The sequence below is a fragment of the Balaenoptera borealis genome (assembly GCF_965194805.1).
Source record: "Balaenoptera borealis genome assembly, chromosome: 1".
NCBI lineage: Eukaryota > Metazoa > Chordata > Mammalia > Artiodactyla > Balaenopteridae > Balaenoptera > Balaenoptera borealis.
In genome coordinates, this window is record NC_138860.1 from 59,828,795 (window position 1) to 59,847,898 (window position 19,104).

At 35.8% G+C, this 19,104-nt stretch overlaps 1 protein-coding gene across 1 annotated transcript in view; it reads right to left on the reverse strand.

The window, feature by feature from the left end:
• Positions 1 to 4,670: 4,670 nt before the first annotated feature.
• The window catches only part of GORAB (golgin, RAB6 interacting), a 72,676-nt gene continuing 58,242 nt past the window's right edge, over positions 4,671 to 19,104 (reverse strand). The window contains exon 5 of the mRNA XM_082392717.1: positions 4,671 to 5,501. Within this exon, the coding sequence (XP_082248843.1) occupies position 5,501 (1 nt within the window). The 3' untranslated portion in view covers positions 4,671 to 5,500. The remainder of the gene's footprint in view (positions 5,502 to 19,104) is intronic.

Below are 19,104 nucleotides of genomic sequence, written 5' to 3' on the forward strand. Positions count from 1 at the left end.
GATTTGCATTTCTCTAATAATTAGTGATGTTGAGCGTCTTTTCATATGCCTCTTGGTCATCTGTATGTCTTCTTCGGAGAAATGTCTATTTAGATCTTCTGCCCATTGTTTCATTGGGTTGTTTGTTTTTTGATATTGAGCTGCATGAGCTGTTTGTATATTTTGGAGATTAATCCCTTGTTGATCGCATCGTTCACAAATATTTTCCCCCATTCTGTGGGTTGTCTTTTTGTTGTTTATAGTTTCCTTTGCTGTGCAAAAGCTTTTAAGTTTAATTAGGTCCCATTTGTTTATTTTTGTTTTCATTACTCTAGGAGGTGGATCCAAAAAAGTATTGCTGCAATTTATGTCAAAGAGTGTTCTGCCTATGTTTTTCTCTAAGAATTTTGTAGTATCTGGTCTTACATTGAGGTCTTTAATCCATTTTGAGTTTATTTTTGTGTATGGTGTTAGAGAATGTTCTAATTTCATTCTTTTACATGTGGCTGTCCATTTTTCCCAGCACCATTTATTGAAGAGACTGTCTTTTCTCCACTGTATATTCTTGCCTCCTTTGTCATAGATTAATTGGCCATACGTGTATGAGTTTATTTCTGGGCTTTCTATCCTGTTTCATTGATCTATAAGTCTGTCTTTGTGCCAGTACCATACTGCTTTGATTACTATAGCTTTATAGTATAATCTGAAGTCAGGGAGCCTTATTCCCCCAGCTCTTTTTTTTTTTTTTTTTCCTCAAGATTGCTTTGGCTATTCAAGGTCTTTTGTATTTCCATACAAATTTTAAGATTTTTTTTTGTTCTACATCTGCAAAAAATGCCATTAGTAATTTGATAGGGATTGCATTGAATCTGTAGATTACCTAGGGTCACTTTGACAATATTGATTCTTCCAGTCCATGAACATGGTATATCCTTCCTTCTGTTTGTGTCATCTTCTGTTTCTTTCATCAGCATCTTATAGTTTTTGGAGTACAGGTCTTTTGCCTCCCAGGTTTATTCCTAGGTATTTTATTCTTCCTGATGCAATGGTAAATGGGATTGTTTCCTTAATTTCTCTCTCTGATCTTTCTTGGTTAGTGTATAGAAATGCAACATATTTCTGTGTATTAATTTTGTATCCTGCAACTTTACTGAATTCACTGATGAAGTCTAGTTGTTTTCTGGTACCATCTTTAGGATTTTCTATGTATAGTATTATTTCATCTGCAAACAGTGACAGTTTTACTTCTTCTTTTCCAATTTGGATTCCTTTTATTTCTTTTTCTCCAACTGTAAGTCCACCATAGGAAATTTTAGCCTCTGACATCTACAGCTACAGCAAACAGTAAACACAGCCTAACTCCTAGAATGATAAACATAAAACCTCACAAAAAGGCCTGCTTTCCTCAGTTTCTTTTACCCAGTACACCATTTCTAGCTTTCAATAAAAAGTTATAAGGCATACTAAAAGACAAAAAGTACAGTTTGAAGAGACAGAGCAAGCATCAGAACCAGAGTCATGTATGACATGAATGTTGGAATTATTAGGCTGAAACTTTATAACAACTATGATTAATGTGCTAAGAGCCCTAAAGAAAAAGGTGGGTGACTGCAAGAACAGATGGGTGATGTAATCAGGGAGGTGGAAATTCTAGGAAAGAATCAAAAGGACATACCAGAAATCAAAAACACTGTAGCAGGAATGAAAGATGCCTCTGATGAGCTCCTCAATAGACTGGACACAACTGAAGAAAGAATCAGAGAGCTTGAAGAAACATTAATAGAAACTTCTAAACTGAAATGCAAAGAGAAAAAGGAATGAAAAGAATGGAATGATACCGAACAGAATACTCAAGAACTTTGGGACAGTTACAAAAGGTGTAATATACATACAATGAGACTGTCAGAAAGAAAATAAAGAGAAAGGAACAGATGAAATATTTGAAGCAATAATGACTGGGAATTGTCTAAAATTAGTGATAGACACCAAACACAGATCCAGAAAGCTCACAAAATACCAAGCAGGATAAAATTAAAAATCTAAACATAGGTACATAATATTGAAATGGCCGACAATCAAAGACAAAGAGAAAAATCTTGAAAGAAACCAGAGTTTAAACACCTTACCTACAGAACAGCAAGGATAGAAATTGCATCAGACTTATTTTCAGAAGCCATGTAAGCAAAAGAGTAGAGTGAAATAATTAATGTGTTGAAAGAAAAATCCACCAGAATAGAATTCTTTATTCAGTGAAATTATCCTTCAAAAGTGAAAGACAAATAAAGATTTTCTCAGACAAACAAAAATTGAGGGAATTTTTTGTCAGGACACCTGCACTGCAAGAAATATTAAAGAAATTCTTCAGAAAGAAGGAAAACGATGCAGGTCAGAAACTTGTATCTACATAAAGAAAGGCAGAGTGTTAGAGAAGGAATATATGAAGGTAAAATAGATCAGAAATTATGAGATTCTTCAAAGGATGAGCTTACATACTTAAATCACTAAATATGCAGAATTGGAGTTTTTCTCAGCAGAGAGTCATGAATAATAATGGTGGGGTTTTCCTTTATTCAAAATGTTATTCCCTTATCAATAATATAGGCCATCCCAGGTAATTCATATATCTGTTCAATAAATAATTGTTGGATATGTACTAAATGCAGGACCGTGGTACTAGGAAAAAGGAAAAAGAAAAAGATAAAATGAACTATTTCTGCCCCAAAGAAGTATACAGTTTACTGAAGATTGAGAAATACTACTTAAAATTTAATAATACAGTAAGATAATAGCTGTAAGTGGCATATACACAAAGTTAAGTGGTACTTCCAGGGAAGCACCTGACTTTATCAAGATATGTCTGGCAAGGTTCATCAGAGGACACAGCATTAAAGCTGAGACTTAAATGGTAAGAGAAGTTTGAAAAGGATGACACCAGTGTGTGCAATGTTATAAAGAAGCATGTTATGTATAGAGAATGCAAAGTGATTTGGTATTATTAGAATTTAGAGTGAGAAGAGTGGGAAGTGAGTATAGAGCAGTGGGCAGGGTCAAATAGTAAAGGTCTTACATGCCTGGCAAAAATGTTGTTTTGTGCTGTGACATATTTTTGTTTTCCTATAAGCAATGCAAGTTCATTGAAGAATACTGAGTTCTAATAAAAAAATACTAAGTAACATATATTGACTGTCACCATATCCCAGGTTCTGTTCTAAATGTTATTATTACTCATTATGTTAATTCATTTAAGCCCCACAACAATCCTCTGTAAAGTACAGCATGGTTAAGTTACTTGCCCAAGGTCGTGCAGCTTAGTGGCAGAGCTGGGCAGGAGTATAACATAATAGCACTTGTGTTTAGAATTATCCCTCTGATAGATATGTAGAAGATGAAGAGGATGGAGATAAACTAGGGCAATGGTCATGGAGATGGGGAGGAAGGGCAAATATTCAGAAAGTAGAACTGACAAAATTGGGTATGCTAGAGCAAGGAGAAGAGAAAGATTTAGGATGACTCTGAGGTTCTTGGACTAGAAAAATAAAAGGAGATGACGACTCCATTCTGAAAATAGGGAATATTGGGAGGAAAGCAGTTTTGAAATTACTTCATTCATTCTTCTATTCATTTATTCATCTCTTCGGTTGTATATTATGGTGTGAGAATGGTATAGAACTTTAATTAGAAAGACTTGTGCTAGAATTAGCTTTCCAAAGTTCAGAGGTTGTGCAAAGAACACCTGGATTCATTCATTCATTCTAAAAATATTGAGAATACTATGGTGAAAAGACGAAATCCTTGATCTCATGGAGCTTACATAGTGGTAGGAGGGTAGAGAGCACGAAACAGATAATAAAGAAGCAGTGGTATTGCTTTGATTCTGGACATGGACAAGATGATTTAGGACAGTGATATATGCCTGAAGAAAACAAATCAGGTTGATAAAGATTTAGCATTTGTTAGGAAATTTAAAGCTAGACCAAAGGATCTACCATCATGAGAACATGGTACATGAGTTATACAAATCCAGAAAATCTGCATCAGGAGGAAAAGAGCTGAGATGACCAAGGTTGAGTGCTTGACAAGAGTTTAAGGGAGCAGAGAATATCAAAACCTCTAAGTTTAAATGTCATACAAAAGATCAGATTTGGGGCCAATGAAAGGAAATGGAGTCAACCGTCAGAAGCAAGTTGTATCTGGAATTGAACAAGAATGGAGTTGATAGGAAAGCAAAGTGAAGTTACTGTAAAATTTCTTTTGGGTCATTAACTGTGTATGGTGAATGGAGCTGTCAAAGAATAGAGATGGGGCATGACATTAAATACAGCAATACATAAACAGTTGTAGAAAGAAGCATAATATAAGTTATTTGCAAGGCATGTAATTGTCAAAGAATTAGTATCTATAACATATTAAGAACTCTTACAAATTAATTTAAAAAGTCAAAGAACCCACTGGGAAAATGAGCAAAGGCTATGAATAGGAATACCACAGAAAATGAGATCAATCTCATTATAACCAAGGAAATGTAAAATAAAACAACAAAATAAAATGTACAATAAAAATGAAAATCAGTGAAGTGAACTGTTATTAAATAGTATTCTCCCCCAACTTACACACACAAGTAGACCAATTTTAGTGATTATAATGATTAAACTATACACACACACACACACACACACACACATATAATATACATCAACTTGAATAAATGTTGAAAACAATGTGGAAGGTGAAAACAAGTAGAAAAGAATGTGAACAACATTATATCATTTGGGTAAAAATTTTAAATGTGCAAAATTATGCTGCATAATGGGTTTTGATATAACCACATATAATGCAGTATGAAGACAACAACAACAACCACAAATACACACCAGTTTCCAATTACTGGTGCAGACAGAGGAGAGGAAATTAAATGCAGGGGTGAGGGTGGAGGGTGGCGTTCCGTGGTGAGCTTCAAATGTACCTGCTATGTCTCCTTGTAAAAAACTTAGATCTGGAACAAATATGACAAGAGAGTAAGGTTTGAAAAATGTAGCTGGTAATAATATACCATTTCCTATGTGCTGTTTGAAATATTTAATAATCACTTTAAAACATTTGAAGCATAAACTATATGGCATATTAACATTTAATTTCTCTGTGGAATAATTGGGGAAAGCCACTTGTTCAGATATAGCTGTGGGATATGTGTCTGCCCTTGTCCAGTTTGGGTCATATTCTCATTTAGTAGACTTTTTCTGTATCCAATGAAGTTTTAGTCCTTTACCTTATGATTTAAATGTTTACTTCTATACATCAGAATTTCAATATTAATTACAGAAAATTCTCAATTTCTCCACTTTATTTCAAAGTGCCCATAGTAAGTGCAGTGTTTTAAAAACAACTACAGAAGGATATTTACTTACCTGGTAACAGGCAGTTTCTGAAAAATACTGATTACAACACTCTGTAATTTCTCTCATTTGGGTTTTCAGTCTTACTCTCTTCTATGTTGTAATGGGAGATGGAGTTTTTTTTTAACTCTGGTGGAAAAACAACAGTTATCAGTTTGGATAAGTTCTGAAAGAAGGCTAATTCATTGTTCAGAAATTATGAACTTCATGATATTTTATTTCTAAAATTATTTAAACACCTAGTTTCTACTGCAAAGCAGCATCCTAGGATAGAAGTGTTGGTTTGTCCCATCGCCACGTGGACTATACAAGGCTATCCAAGAACACAAGGACGTAGCCTCCTGGAGCATCTCATGAAAGAGATACCATCCTTAAATGAATTAATATGCTTTTGCAAATGATAGGTTGTTAGCTAAGAGCAGATTTTGTTGCAATTTAAATGCCAAATCAAATGCTCCAGTATTAAAAGGCAGTTCATTCTTTCCCTATCTTACTCCCAACGCTCCTAGCAGTAACAGTAATTTTGGAAATTGCTTCCAACATGATTTTGCTCAATTTATTACTAGTAAAGCTTGATTTCTTCTTCTTAGAGACATCACATCCACATCAAGCACGCATGTTTCTGAATAAGCTCAGGGCTTTGGCTAGGGCAACCTGAGCCTTGTTTTCTGCCAGGCACACTGGAATGCACAACTCACAATGGTTTCCAGATATATCAGTTCCCTTCCTGTCTAGGACACTGCGTTGCCACATGACCTTTGCCAAGTCACTTCTTTCTGCTCTCCTGTAACATAAGGTTGTAATTATGATGATCTCCCTCATAGAAATGTGATGAGAAGCTATTCATAACAAAGACTGTAAAAATTGCAAACATGATGAGAGAGGCAGATATTAAACGTATGAAAAATTCTAAATTGAATACCAATTTCCTCCCTGGCTCAATGTGTTCTTAAAATTTATTTGTAAGGACAACAGTAGCAAGAGTGCCTCATTAGGCCCTTCTATTAATGTTATCCACTAAGTCTATTTTTTTCTGATCCCAAATATGACCTTGATTTTTAGATAAATGATCTTTGTGTGTGTGAGGTATCTTTTCATTGTTCTCTCATCAGCCACATGGACTTTCTTTTTTCTTTCCCCTCAAAACTGAGATCATTTCTCTAGTTTTAAACTGGCAATGTGATCTTTTTCAGTGCCAGACACATGACGTGTTCTAGTAGCCGTCTGGACTTGGGGCTGGGATCATATTCCCTTCCATCCCCAATATATGTTCCAAACACTTGTGAGTGTGCTGAAGGACAGAGGCTTAAAGAGGTGAGATGAGGCCAGGCTGGCATCCACTCTGTAGGATTCAGGGACAGAGTCATACTTCAAAGTGGTGTGAGGGAGTGATTGACAATGTACCAGGGCTGCTCATGGTAGGTGGAAGGACAACGGGAAAAAAATAAGCTGCCTTAGTACATTTTTTCAAGTTTCTGTTCATCTTCCATCTGTGGACTCTTTAAGCTGCCTTCATATTTGGATGTGGACATTGAAGTATTGCTGACCAATGCCAGAGTCACAGGAATATCCTGCTGTGCTTTTGATCTTCCCATATGACTAGATTTCCTGAATCATCATGTTACTGCATGTGTGCACATATGTGCACACGTGAATCTTCTGGCACATCTCCCAGAAGAGTTAGTTCTGGGACAAAGGGTCCATTGGTGCTTTCAGAATGTAATATTGATCACTTTGGCTTCCCTTGGCTCAGAGCCAGACACTTTGTCTTTCACTGCACAAGATGGCTGCCAACTCCACAGGCTTGTCTCAATGTGACAGGGCTAGGCAGTGTTTTCTAAAGAGCATAATAATTTTTTAGAAGCTTTGAAAAAAGTTGTTTAAAAACGGAACTCTGTGTGTTGCCAACTATAGGCGGTGCTTGGAGTTTGGCTCTTGTCTTTCAACCCTTATGTTCTGAGGTACATTCTATATTTAGTTACATTATACTTTCTAATATTCAGTCAAGCAGGAAAGTCAATGAGACAGAATAAATCACTAAGTTTTTCTTTTTTTTTCTCTATGGTTTTGCGCAATTTGCTAACTAGGACCGGTCTTAGCCAAATCCATAATTTGTGGTTCAAACTTAATGATAATCAAAGGTCAAATTCACAAAGATAAGGTAAAGAAATCTCTTCCTAACTTTTTCAAAGTGTACCTTTCACGTATAGGATTATGAAAATTATAAAAGCAAATAGTTCAGAAAAGACCTTGATGCCAATTCTTGACCTGTAAAATGATACAAATCATCAGTGATCACTAGAATAGAATATAAATTTATGAATAGCTTCAGGCAGACTTCCTTCACATTAAGAACATGGCTACAAATTTCAGGCCCATTGCAAGCTTCTAGATTATGCAAGAAAGATACACCAGAATCTTATTTTCTCCTTTTTTCCCAAGTACTATGTCTAGCATTTGACCTAAGCAGGAGATAAAAATAGGGAGCATTCTCTCATTTCCAGATTTCCATTCTTTTTTTCAGCCCTGCTGCCTTCCACACACCAAAAATGTGTTGACTGCCTTTTCTCTCCTCTCATAAGAAGGCATATCCGATTAGTCACAAAATACCTGGATGTGAATTTATTTCATGTATAAACCTTTCCTGTATTCCAGAGAAATAGTTTCTTTTTTTTAAAAAAAAAAGAGGGCATAAGGAAGAAACACTCATAGTAGACTTTTAGCTATCGTGGCTTCTCTGAGAGGGAATGGCTGAGAAGGCTTTCAGTCTTGCCATGATTTTGTTCCAAGAGTAAGACCCTGTCCCTTGCTTCCGTGGTGTGTTATACTTTGTTAGGAGGTGAATCAGCTGTTTTCATTAGCCTCTATTTTATTTGACTCCTGAGAGATGCCACAGAGCAGATCTTTAATCCAGGCCAAAAATGGAATTTAATCTGAATTCCAAACATTCCAGTTGTAATGGAAAGAGCACATGAAGCTTTGGAATCAGGTAGACATGAGTAAGCTTCCTCATTCTGTCACTTACCAGCTGTTGGGGAAGGTATTTAACCTCTTTGAAATTTGTTGCTGATATACAGAGTAAGAAAAATAATAATACTTAGTTAATGGGGTTATTATGAAGTTAAATGAGATAATGGATGTGGAAGGCCTAGCACAGCATTTGACACAGCTGATTCTTTAATAAATTTCCTTCACTGAGCATCCTTTAATGTCAGTAGTCTCTATCAAACTCCGTGGAGCTTATTTCTTTTTTTTTTTTTTCTATATTTTTTTCTGGAGCTTATTTCTTAATGACAAGTAATCCATAAACTCAGCTGTGATACTTTTAAAAAATTATTTTCCATGGTTTTGATATCACCAGTGTCAAATTTAAACTTGCGATGACAGCGCAGCTGTGAACTCTTTGGGTGTCATATCTTTGGAAGTGGGGCAATGTGACAGTCCTGGAGAAAATTGCCATATTTGGCATTTTTGGGGTACACTTAGATTCTTAAATTCCCAGATGGAAAGGGCTGATTGAATCTCTTTCATTTACTCTGAATAGCCCACCTCAAATCCTTTCTTTGAAAGTAGATAGATTATAAATAACTGTGTAATATTATTATTTTTTTTTTAATTTATTTATTCATTTTATTTAATTTTTTTTTTTGGCTGCATTGCGTCTTTGCTTGCACCCAGGTTTTCTCTAGTTGCTGAGAGCGGGGGCTACTCTTTGTTGCAGTGCGCAGGCTTCTCATTGCGGTGGCTTCTCTTGTTGCAGAGCACAGGCTCTAGGCGCGTGGGCTTCAATAGTTGTGGCACACAGGCTTCAGTAGTTGGGGCTCGCAGGGTCTAGAGCTCAGGCTCAGTAGTTGTGGCGCATGGGCTTAGTTGCTCCGCGGCATGTGGGATCATCCCGGACCAGGGCTCGAACCTGTGTCCCCTGCATTGGTAGGTGGATTCTTAACCACTGCGCCACCAGGGAAGCCCTGTGTAATATTATTATACACATTATATTTCTATCATGTATAAGTGGATCCAATACTCTTTGAGGTTAATAGTAGTATGTTTTCAAACTGTCAGAGAGAAACAAAGAAATTTTAAATTAGAGAGTAAAATGAGTTGAGTTCAATGATAAATCCAGGATGGTCTGTTGACTCAGTAGAATGATGCTTTTTTTTTTTTCCCCCAGAATAATAACAACAGCCTTGAAAGTCTAGACATTAATATTTTGACCCAGGAAATCACCCTCCATGCTCTTGAAGGAACGCAGTGTTTTGCTACAATTGTTCCGCAGTGTGCCTGTTATTGTCTATTAATCCCACACATCTTGATGTCATCCAGGAACACCAAAAGCAGGTTGTAATTAGGAATAGGTCTCAGGTTAATAGAAGCAGCACTATGGTGAATGGACCATCAGAGCCCAATCAAAGATTAAGTAGATTTGCAATTCAAAACTTGGATTTTGGGCCTTTCTCCCTCCAATTTTAAAATCATGTTTGAGTTCTCATCTCAGACAACCATTTCTTCAGCATTATAGTATTCAGACTCCATGCTTGTATAATACAGAACAATGATTTTCTTGTTTTCCTTTCCTTACAAAGGTCTCATAGAGAAGCATGGCAAATAGAAAAATAATGAAAATCCATTGTTCTGAGTTCATCCTCACACTGCCTTACTAGACAAAGCTTTGCATTAAGGTGATTGTATGAAATCTTCACATCCACATGGTTGGGACAAAACTTTCTGTCTTCCTCATTCATTAAGCATTGTCCAGCTAACTCTTTGCCACGGAAAAGTTGGACAGTTGAAAATATTCTGGTCTTGTATAAAACTTGTCATTGTACATCCAACTTACCTGAAAAGGAATTTCAGGGAATTTGTTTTTCATGACTCCATGCCTCATCCCTCTTACATTTTCAGTTGTCACATTAGCAGCTTCCGTAACTGCAGTACTGTTTATTTTTACAAAAGCCAGAGCAATGATCCATTAGTCTCTGATGATGGCACCAAGAGTTGTCTTTCTTCATTCCATAAACATGTATGAAATGCCCTGTGCATACCTTATGCTGTACTTGGAACTTTGGGGAATGCAAAACTAAGTAGAGAATGTGGATCTGCCTCAAGGAGCTTGCCTCAAGAGAAGGCATGACAGTTTCCCTCCATGATGCAGAACTTCAAAGTCAGAGATACCCATCTATTGTCCAGAGTACCATCTACTCCAGAGATCCTAACCTCGGAGCCTATAGGCTAAATTTAACTTGCAGACATACTTGTTTTGGCTCACAAAGTATTTACAAAATAAATTTGAACAAGTCATTGATATTTTGAAATGGGAAGATATTACATAAAATTCTGGATTTATGACTGCTTTTGAAAAAAATGGGTAGATATGGCAACACAGGGTTTTCTTTCCTAGTTGGCAATAATTGAGTGGAGTGCCCAGTTTTTCACAGTCCTCATCACTCTGTCACTGTGTTCTCTTAATTTCCATAATTTCTATAGAAAATAGTGGGAAGTTTCTAGGAAGGTGGTAACCTGAATGTATCTTTTTTTTTTTTTTCTGGCCATGCCATGCAGCATGAGGGATCTTGCGGCATGCAGGATCTTAGTTCCCAGACCAGAGATTGAACCTGTGTCCCCCTGCAGTGGAAGCATGGAGTCTTAACCACTGGACCACCAGGGAAGTCCCCCTGAATGTATCTTTTTTTCCCTGTTATTTCAACTTTGTCTAGTCTGCTTTCTGAGCCTCCAGACCACTGAAGCTGATTGGTATATACTCATGTTCCAGTGAAACCCAAACTCTATGGGACACCCAGAGGAGAAATGTTGTATAGGGCTTTTTCTATATGGTCTTGGAGAGCCTGGAGATCTCCAAGATGAAGACTGAGAAACCTGGAAAGCACCTGTTTCTAAGACAGTATGGATCCTTGGAAGAAGTTTGGCATTAGTATCAGTGAATGTGCCTGGTCTTCTGACCTTCAAGAGCTAAGGAGAAGCAAAGCAAAGGTTGAACTCTCATTATACCTGGGATTAGAAGAGAGAGAGGATAGCTGGAAGCAGGAAGGTTTTCATACAGTCCTTCAATAAGAGTCAGCCTCTTGTTTGTAAATTCTGCTTCACCTTCCACAATGCAAGAGCCTATAGACAACTTGAGATAATCCAATAACTAGACAATGAGCTCATAATGAAAAGTGATCAGTTGAGGAGAGCCCAACAATCTACAAAAAGAAGATAGATCATAATGCACAAAACACCCACACAGCTGCTGAAGGAGACAGATGACAATTCGTAAAGATTCAAATGCAGTTCTGAAATACTTCCTGTATGTGAAATCATAATTTCTGAGCTAAGCAATTCAGTAAATGAGTTGATGGAATTGTTGGCTACCACCTAGACTCAAATTAGTGGCCTGAGATGTCAAATAAAAGTAATATCTCAAAGCACAACATAATATTTCACAAATATGGAAAACACACACACACAGAAACTTGGAGGATAGAACAGGAGCCCCACATATGAATGAAGGAAGTTCTCGAAGAAGAAATCACAAAAGGAGGTGAAGCAATGAAATAGATATTAGATTTCCCTCAAGTTCAAATAAAGGTCTAATTCTTCAATTAAAAGGACTGATGAGAAAAGACATAAACGCGATAGGATTTTTAAAAAGAAAAAAAATAGTAATGTGATTAAAATTTCTCACAAAACTGCAGGAATTTAAAAAGAGACATCACAGGTTCATAAAAGATGAAAAACTTATAAAAGAATATTACATAAAACTTTTAACAACAAATTTGAAGTCAGGAAAAGAAGAATTTCCTAACAAAATTATCAAAGAAGACCCAGGAAAACTGCAATGGATCAATTACCACTGAAGAGATTGTCAAAAGATTAAAGACTTACCATTAAAAACAGTACCAGGAACAGATGGATTCATAACTAACTTTTACCTAACCATTTTTAAAAAGTTTTCCACATTCCTTGATGAAAAGATCTGATATAATAAAAGTGTCAACTTTCCAAAAATTATTGTTTAAATTTAAAATAATCTCGGTTTTAATCCTTGCAGAGACTTGGGGAAAATGGATAAAAAGACTTTAAAGTTTATAAGGGAGCAAACATTTTTGAGAATAGCCAAGCAAATTTTGATAAAGGTGAATAGTGAATAGGGACTTGCCTTACTATCAGAATATATTAGTAAACAGTTAAAATTGCATTAGTATGGTTATAGGCATAGGAAGAAACAAATAGATCAATAAAACAAAATAAAGAATCCCAGAAAATACATGATTTGATATATGAAAAGAAGAAAAATACTGAATTATTTAATAAATAGTGCTGGCACAGAAAGCTACCCATCTGAAAAAATAAAACTGAAATCTATTTTATGAAAAAATTAATTCCATATGGATTAAAACCTTAAATAAGTAAAAAAATAATAAAATATTGCAAGAAAATCTAGTACACAACAAGTACAATCAAGGAGCAGAAGAGACTCAGCAGTATAAAAGACTTTTTGATAATACGAAAATTAAACTTTTATTTTTAATTTAAAATTAAAATTTTAATTTAAGCTTTAAATATTTGAATGACAAAATATCATATATCATATGTTTTAATATTAAATATTTTATATTATGCAGAAATATACCCAAAACGTTTATAAAATTTATAAAATTGATTTGGAAAAAATATTTGTAATTCAGAAGATCACCAGATGTTTACTATGACTATGAAAAGTTCTTACTACTTGACAAAAATGGGATGTGAATCTCAATAGCAAAGAATACGAAGAGGCAACCAAATGGCTAACTAATATATGAAGATATTCTTACTTTAATTTGCATTTCCCTAATTCTCTTTATTCCCCATTAAATTGACAAAACTAAAATGTATTGAAACATCTATTGTCACATTCATGGAGACATGGGTTCTCTTATATATTGTACATGAAAATGTGAATATTTTCAGCCTTTATGACCACCAGTCCGGCAAAATATTAAAATTAACAAAACATGTACACTTCTACCCATTAAATCCCACTCTTTAATATCTATCCCATAGAGGGGAAAAGCCATTAATTTCCAGAAATAAATTTTATTTGATTAGATATATTAAAACACAGTTGAGGGCTTCCCTGGTGGCGCAGTGGTTGAGAATCTGCCTGCCAATGCAGGGGACACGGGTTCGAGCCCTGGTCTGGGAAGATCCCACATGCCACGGAGCAACTGGGCCCGTGAGCCACAATTACTGAGCCTGCGCATCTGGAGCCTGTGCTCCGCAACAAGAGAGGCCGCGATGGTGAGAGGCCCGTGCACCGCGATGAGGAGTGGTGCCCACTTGCCGCAACTAGAGAAAGCCCTCGCACAGAAACGAAGACTCAACACAGTCATAAATAAATAAATAAAAGAACATGAATTTCTTAAAAAAAAAAAAACAAACACAGTTGATACTGACAAAAAATGAGCTAATAAAGTAAATATACCTCAGTATAGAAATAGTAAATTATGGTACAACCACACCTGGAAATATTATGGAGTCATTAAAATGAATGAACTACAGGTCTAGAAGTTAATTTGGAAAGATTTCCAGTAGATATTTCTAAACAAAAAGAAAGATAACATAGCATAAATATGATTCTATTTTTAGAAAACAATGATAAGGTTTTATATCTATGTATACATATACGATGATAAGATTATATGTATATAACTATATCTATCATATATTATATACACATAATCTTATCATTGCACATCCTTCTATATATAATACGTTTATATATGGAAGTATGCGACCATAAAGAAAATGTGAATGGTACAATACAAAGTTATTAGCATGCTGTGGAAGAGTTATTTAATCATTATGTCCCCCTTGTTTCTCCCAATTACCTCCTTATGTTTCCCAACATTTCCTAACTATCTCTGGAGTTAGGTTGGGGCCACATGGCAATCTTGACCAATGGACCGAGAGGAAAAATGAGACAGTTCAGAAATGATGTGTTTCCTGCATTTCTCTCTTCCCTTGCCTTGGAAAACTTGGAGACTACATGTTCCAGATGGCATAGCTACAAGTCTGAGGAAGACTGCCAATCTACATTAAACTTTGCATGAGGAAAATTAAACTTATTTTGTTAAGCCTTAGAGATTTTGGCATTTTTCTCTTATGGTAGCTACATTAATTATCTTAATCCAGTGATTAATATTTTGAAATGAGATGTTGCTGAAATTAAAAATCTAAAATATATGCTTCATATTAGTGTGAAGCCGGCAGTGAGAAAATTGACATCAGAGGAAAGAAAGATAGAAATTGATGTTATACAGTGTCCCACCCCCACCCCCAAGAAAAAGAAAATGAAAAGGTAAAATTATCACTCATGGTAACTTGGGCATTAGGCCAGACCTCATGCATAGCAGAAGAGATTAGAAAAGACAACAATTAGTAGTGAATATTGGCTACTGCTAATTGATTTTGTCAGAATCTTATAAGAAAGTGATGAACTCAAAAAAAAAAATAGGCCAATTTTCAAGCAGAAGTTAGAAGGATTACAGAGATGAGAAATTTGGGATCATGCAAGGTTGGAAAAACTGGTTGCTTATCAACCTCAAAAAGTGTAAGATAGTAACAAAAAAAAAAATTAAGGTCCTTGTTGGCATAAGTGATCACATTCAGATTTCTCACTTTTAAGCCTGAAAGTCTTTAGGTGGCTATTATTAAGTTGAGAAAGACAAGCATAGAGATAAGAAAGCAAAGACATAAAGCAGATCTGAAAACTATGCCTCAATAAGATTTATAGTGTGGTTACTGGCACATGAAACTGAGCAAGTGGATGAGGAGCCTACTACATTTTTTAAGTGTTAAGCCAACCAAGATTTTAAGGAACTACATTGCCAAAGAAACCAGTAGCTTAGACCAACTGTGAGATTTTGATCAAGATATGGAGGCTTCTACTTACCATCAAAAAAAAATTACCATCCCACATAAGACAACTAAGAAACCAAGAAAATATATTAAAAATTGATTTTCAAGACATTAGGCATGAGATAATGATGAAAAATGATCTTTGAGAAATGGGAGACAGAGTAGGTGAGTCCTACAATTATTCCAGCTTAAAGCCCAGAAAAAGTTTCCAATCAGGGCACAGATGAAGGAGTACAGGTGGAGCATGGCAGTCTCCCTGAGTTGAAAAGACAGAGATGTGAGCCTGGGTAGTAAAAACGTGGCTAGATTTTGCAGGCAGAGTACTAGGGAGAAGAGAGCTGCACAAAGAGAAAATTCTGGACATCTGTAGAGGGTTCTTCTCAAGTATTCAGCTAACTAATGATCAACACATGCATGTAATGAAATACCCAAGATTGAGTGAAAAGGCACCTGAAAGGATTAGAGGGAAAATCCTGTGAGCAAGAGTGAAAAAAATTCATAATGTATAGAGCTTTGATTAGAGTACTCAGAAGGATTTTGTCTCAAGATAAGGAAAAATTAGTCCCTGACTCAACAGCACTATGTCTAACAAAGCTTTAAGCAAGATCCAAAGGATTAAACTGCTCCCAAATAATTTAACAATGTCTCAGAATAAAGCTCAAATATATTTATAGGAAAACAAACATATGAAAAACTCCCTAGCCATCAACAAAGTGAAATTCACAATGTCTGGCATGCAATCAAAAATTATCAAGCATGCAACCAATAATGGCTGATAATATGGGAAAAAGATCAATTAATCAAAATCAAATCATAAATGATACAGATGACAGAATTAATAGGCAAGGATATTGAAACAATTATAGGAAAAGAATCTGAAAATATATATGTATATAAATGAGTCACTTTGCTCTACAGCAGAAACTAACACAACATTGTAAATCAACTATACTCCAATAAAATTTAATTTAAAAAAACATTGTAAATCCACTATACTTCAATAAAAAATAAATTAATTTAAAAAACAATTATAAGTACATTCTATATGTTCAAGAAGCTAGAGAAAAGCTTGAATATGTAAATCAGAAACATGGAAGATATAAAAGAGAACCAAGCTGAACTTCTTAAAATGAAAATTACAATGCCAAAGATGAAAAATACACTGGACAGGATTAATGGTAGATTAGATATTGCAGAGGAAAGGATTAGCGAATTAGAAGACATAGCAATAGAAATAATTCAAAATGAATCACAGAGAGGAAAAAAAGTTATTGAAAAAAGGATGAACAGAGCTTCATTTAGTTGTGGTATAATTTTAAGCAACCTAATATACACGTGATTCTAGTCCCCAAAGAGAGGAGGGGAGGGACAGAAATTTTTTAAAGGAAATAATGCTAGGGCTTCCCTGGTGGCGCATTGGTTGAGAATCTGCCTGCCAATGCAGGGTACACGGGTTCGAGCCCTGGTCTGGGAAGATCCCACATGCCACGGAGCAACTAGGCCCATGAGCCTCAGCTACTGAGCCTGCGTGTCTGGAGCCTGTGCTCCGCAACAGGAGAGGCCGCGATAGTGAGAGGCCCACGCACCGCGATGAAGAGTGGCCCCCGCTTGCCGCAACTAGAGAAAGCCCTCGCACAGAAACGAAGACCCAACACAGCCAAAAATAAATAAATTAATTAATTAATTAAAAAAAAGAAAAAGAAATAATGCTAAAAATAATGGTCAAAACAATTACAAATTTGATAAAAATTATGAGAGCAGGAGTGATTATATTAATATAAGGCGAATGATACTTTAAGGTAAGAAATATTAGAGATAAAGAAAGACAATTCATAATGTTAAAAGGTGCTAGAACAATTGAAAATCTATACGTGTGTGTATGGTGGGGGGATAACTTCCATCCATATACATATTAAAATCACTCAAATTGATCATAAACCTAAGTGTAATACCTAAAACTATAAAACACTCGATAAAAGCAATGCATGGAATCTTTGTGACCTTCAGTTAGGAAAAGATTTATTAGATATAACATCAAAAGCATGATCCAGGAGCTTCCCTGGCGGTCCAGTGGTTAAGACTCCATGCTCCCAATGCAGGGGGCACGGGTTCCATCCCTGGTCAGGAAACTAAGATCCTGCATGCTGTACAGTGCAGCAAAAATTAAAAAAAAAAAAAAAAATTAAAGAAGACAAAACAAAAGCATGACCCACAAAAGAAAAAATTGGAAAATTGGACCATCAAAATTAAGAATTTCTGCTCTTTGAAAGATACTACTATGAGAAGACAAGCCTCTGGCTGAGTGAAAATGATTAAGAATCACATATCTGATAAAGGATTTATATCCAGAATATAGAAGGAACTCTCCAAATTCAATAAGAAAAGAAACAGCCCAATCAAAAAAGGCCAAAGTGTATAAATGACACTTCACCAAAGGAGAGATGCTGATGGCAAATAAGTACACAAAAAGAAGCTCAAAGTCATTGGCCATTTTTGAAATATAAGTCCAAACCACAAGAAGATCATGTTACACACCTATCAGAAAGTTTGAAATTAAAAAGACTGACCATACTAAGTGTTGTGGAAGTGGAGAAATTGAAACTCTCATGTACTGCTGGTGGAAGTGTAAAATGGTGCAATTACTTTGGATAACAGCTTGGTGGGATTTTGAAACTTAAAAATACAGCAACCATATGACTTAGTTGTTCTACGCTTAGGTTTTTAAGCAAGACAAATAAATTTATATTCCCATAAAAAGACTTGTTCTTGAGTGTCATAGCAGCTGTATTGGTAATATTCGAAAACTAGAAACAACCCAAATATCTATTAACAGGGGAATATGATGAAATACTACTCAGTAATAAAAAGGAATGAGATGTTCATGCCTGCTGTACAGCATGCATGAATATCGAAATAATCATGCTGTAGCACAGGGAGATCAGCTCGGTGCTTTGTGACCACCTAGAGGGGTGGGATGGGGAGGGTGGGAGGGAGGGAGATGCAAGAGGGAAGAGAAATGGGAACATATTGTATATGTATAACTGATTCACTTTGTTATAAAGCAGAAGCTAACACACTATTGTAAGGCAATTATACTTCAATAAAGATGTTTAAAAAAAAAAAAAAAAAAAAAAAGAAATAATCATGCTGAGTAAAAGAAAACAGACCAAAAAAAGAAAAGCACGCACTATATATAAAGTCCATGTATATAAAATTTTAGAAAATGAAATGATCTAGAAAGCAGATCAGTTATCGCCTAAGGATGAGGGAGGCAGAAAGGGGAGGTGGAGAAGAATTCTAAGGGGCTTGAGGAAATTTTTATATGTGATGGATATGTTTATTGTCTGAATATGATGATTTCTCAATGTAAACATATGCCAAAACCTATCAAATTATATTTTAAATATGGGCAACTTATATATCAATTATACCACAATAAATCTGTTAAAAAACCAGGCAATTAGGGCCTCAAACTTCTGCAAGCAGAAAGTAGACTGAGAAAGGTATATAGTTCCAAGGACGGTATATTCCCTAATGACTTTTTCAGGTGTATGGGAAAACAAAGGTTATTGAGAACAGTGGACAGAGAAGATTCAGAGAGCAGAACTGGGGGCTGACCAAGGTGCTGTCCCACACACACATCCCCATGCCAGCTAGGAGGCCTTCATATCGCCTGGCCAGAGGACTTCAGAACTTCTGAGGACCAGTGACCGCTGTGTATCTTCCATTCTTCCCTTTCAAAATGGGGGCTGTTCAACATTATTTATTAACATCTTGAGCAGCAGGGTTGGGGTATGAAGATGACTTGGGTATTTAGTTCAAAGTTCTCCAG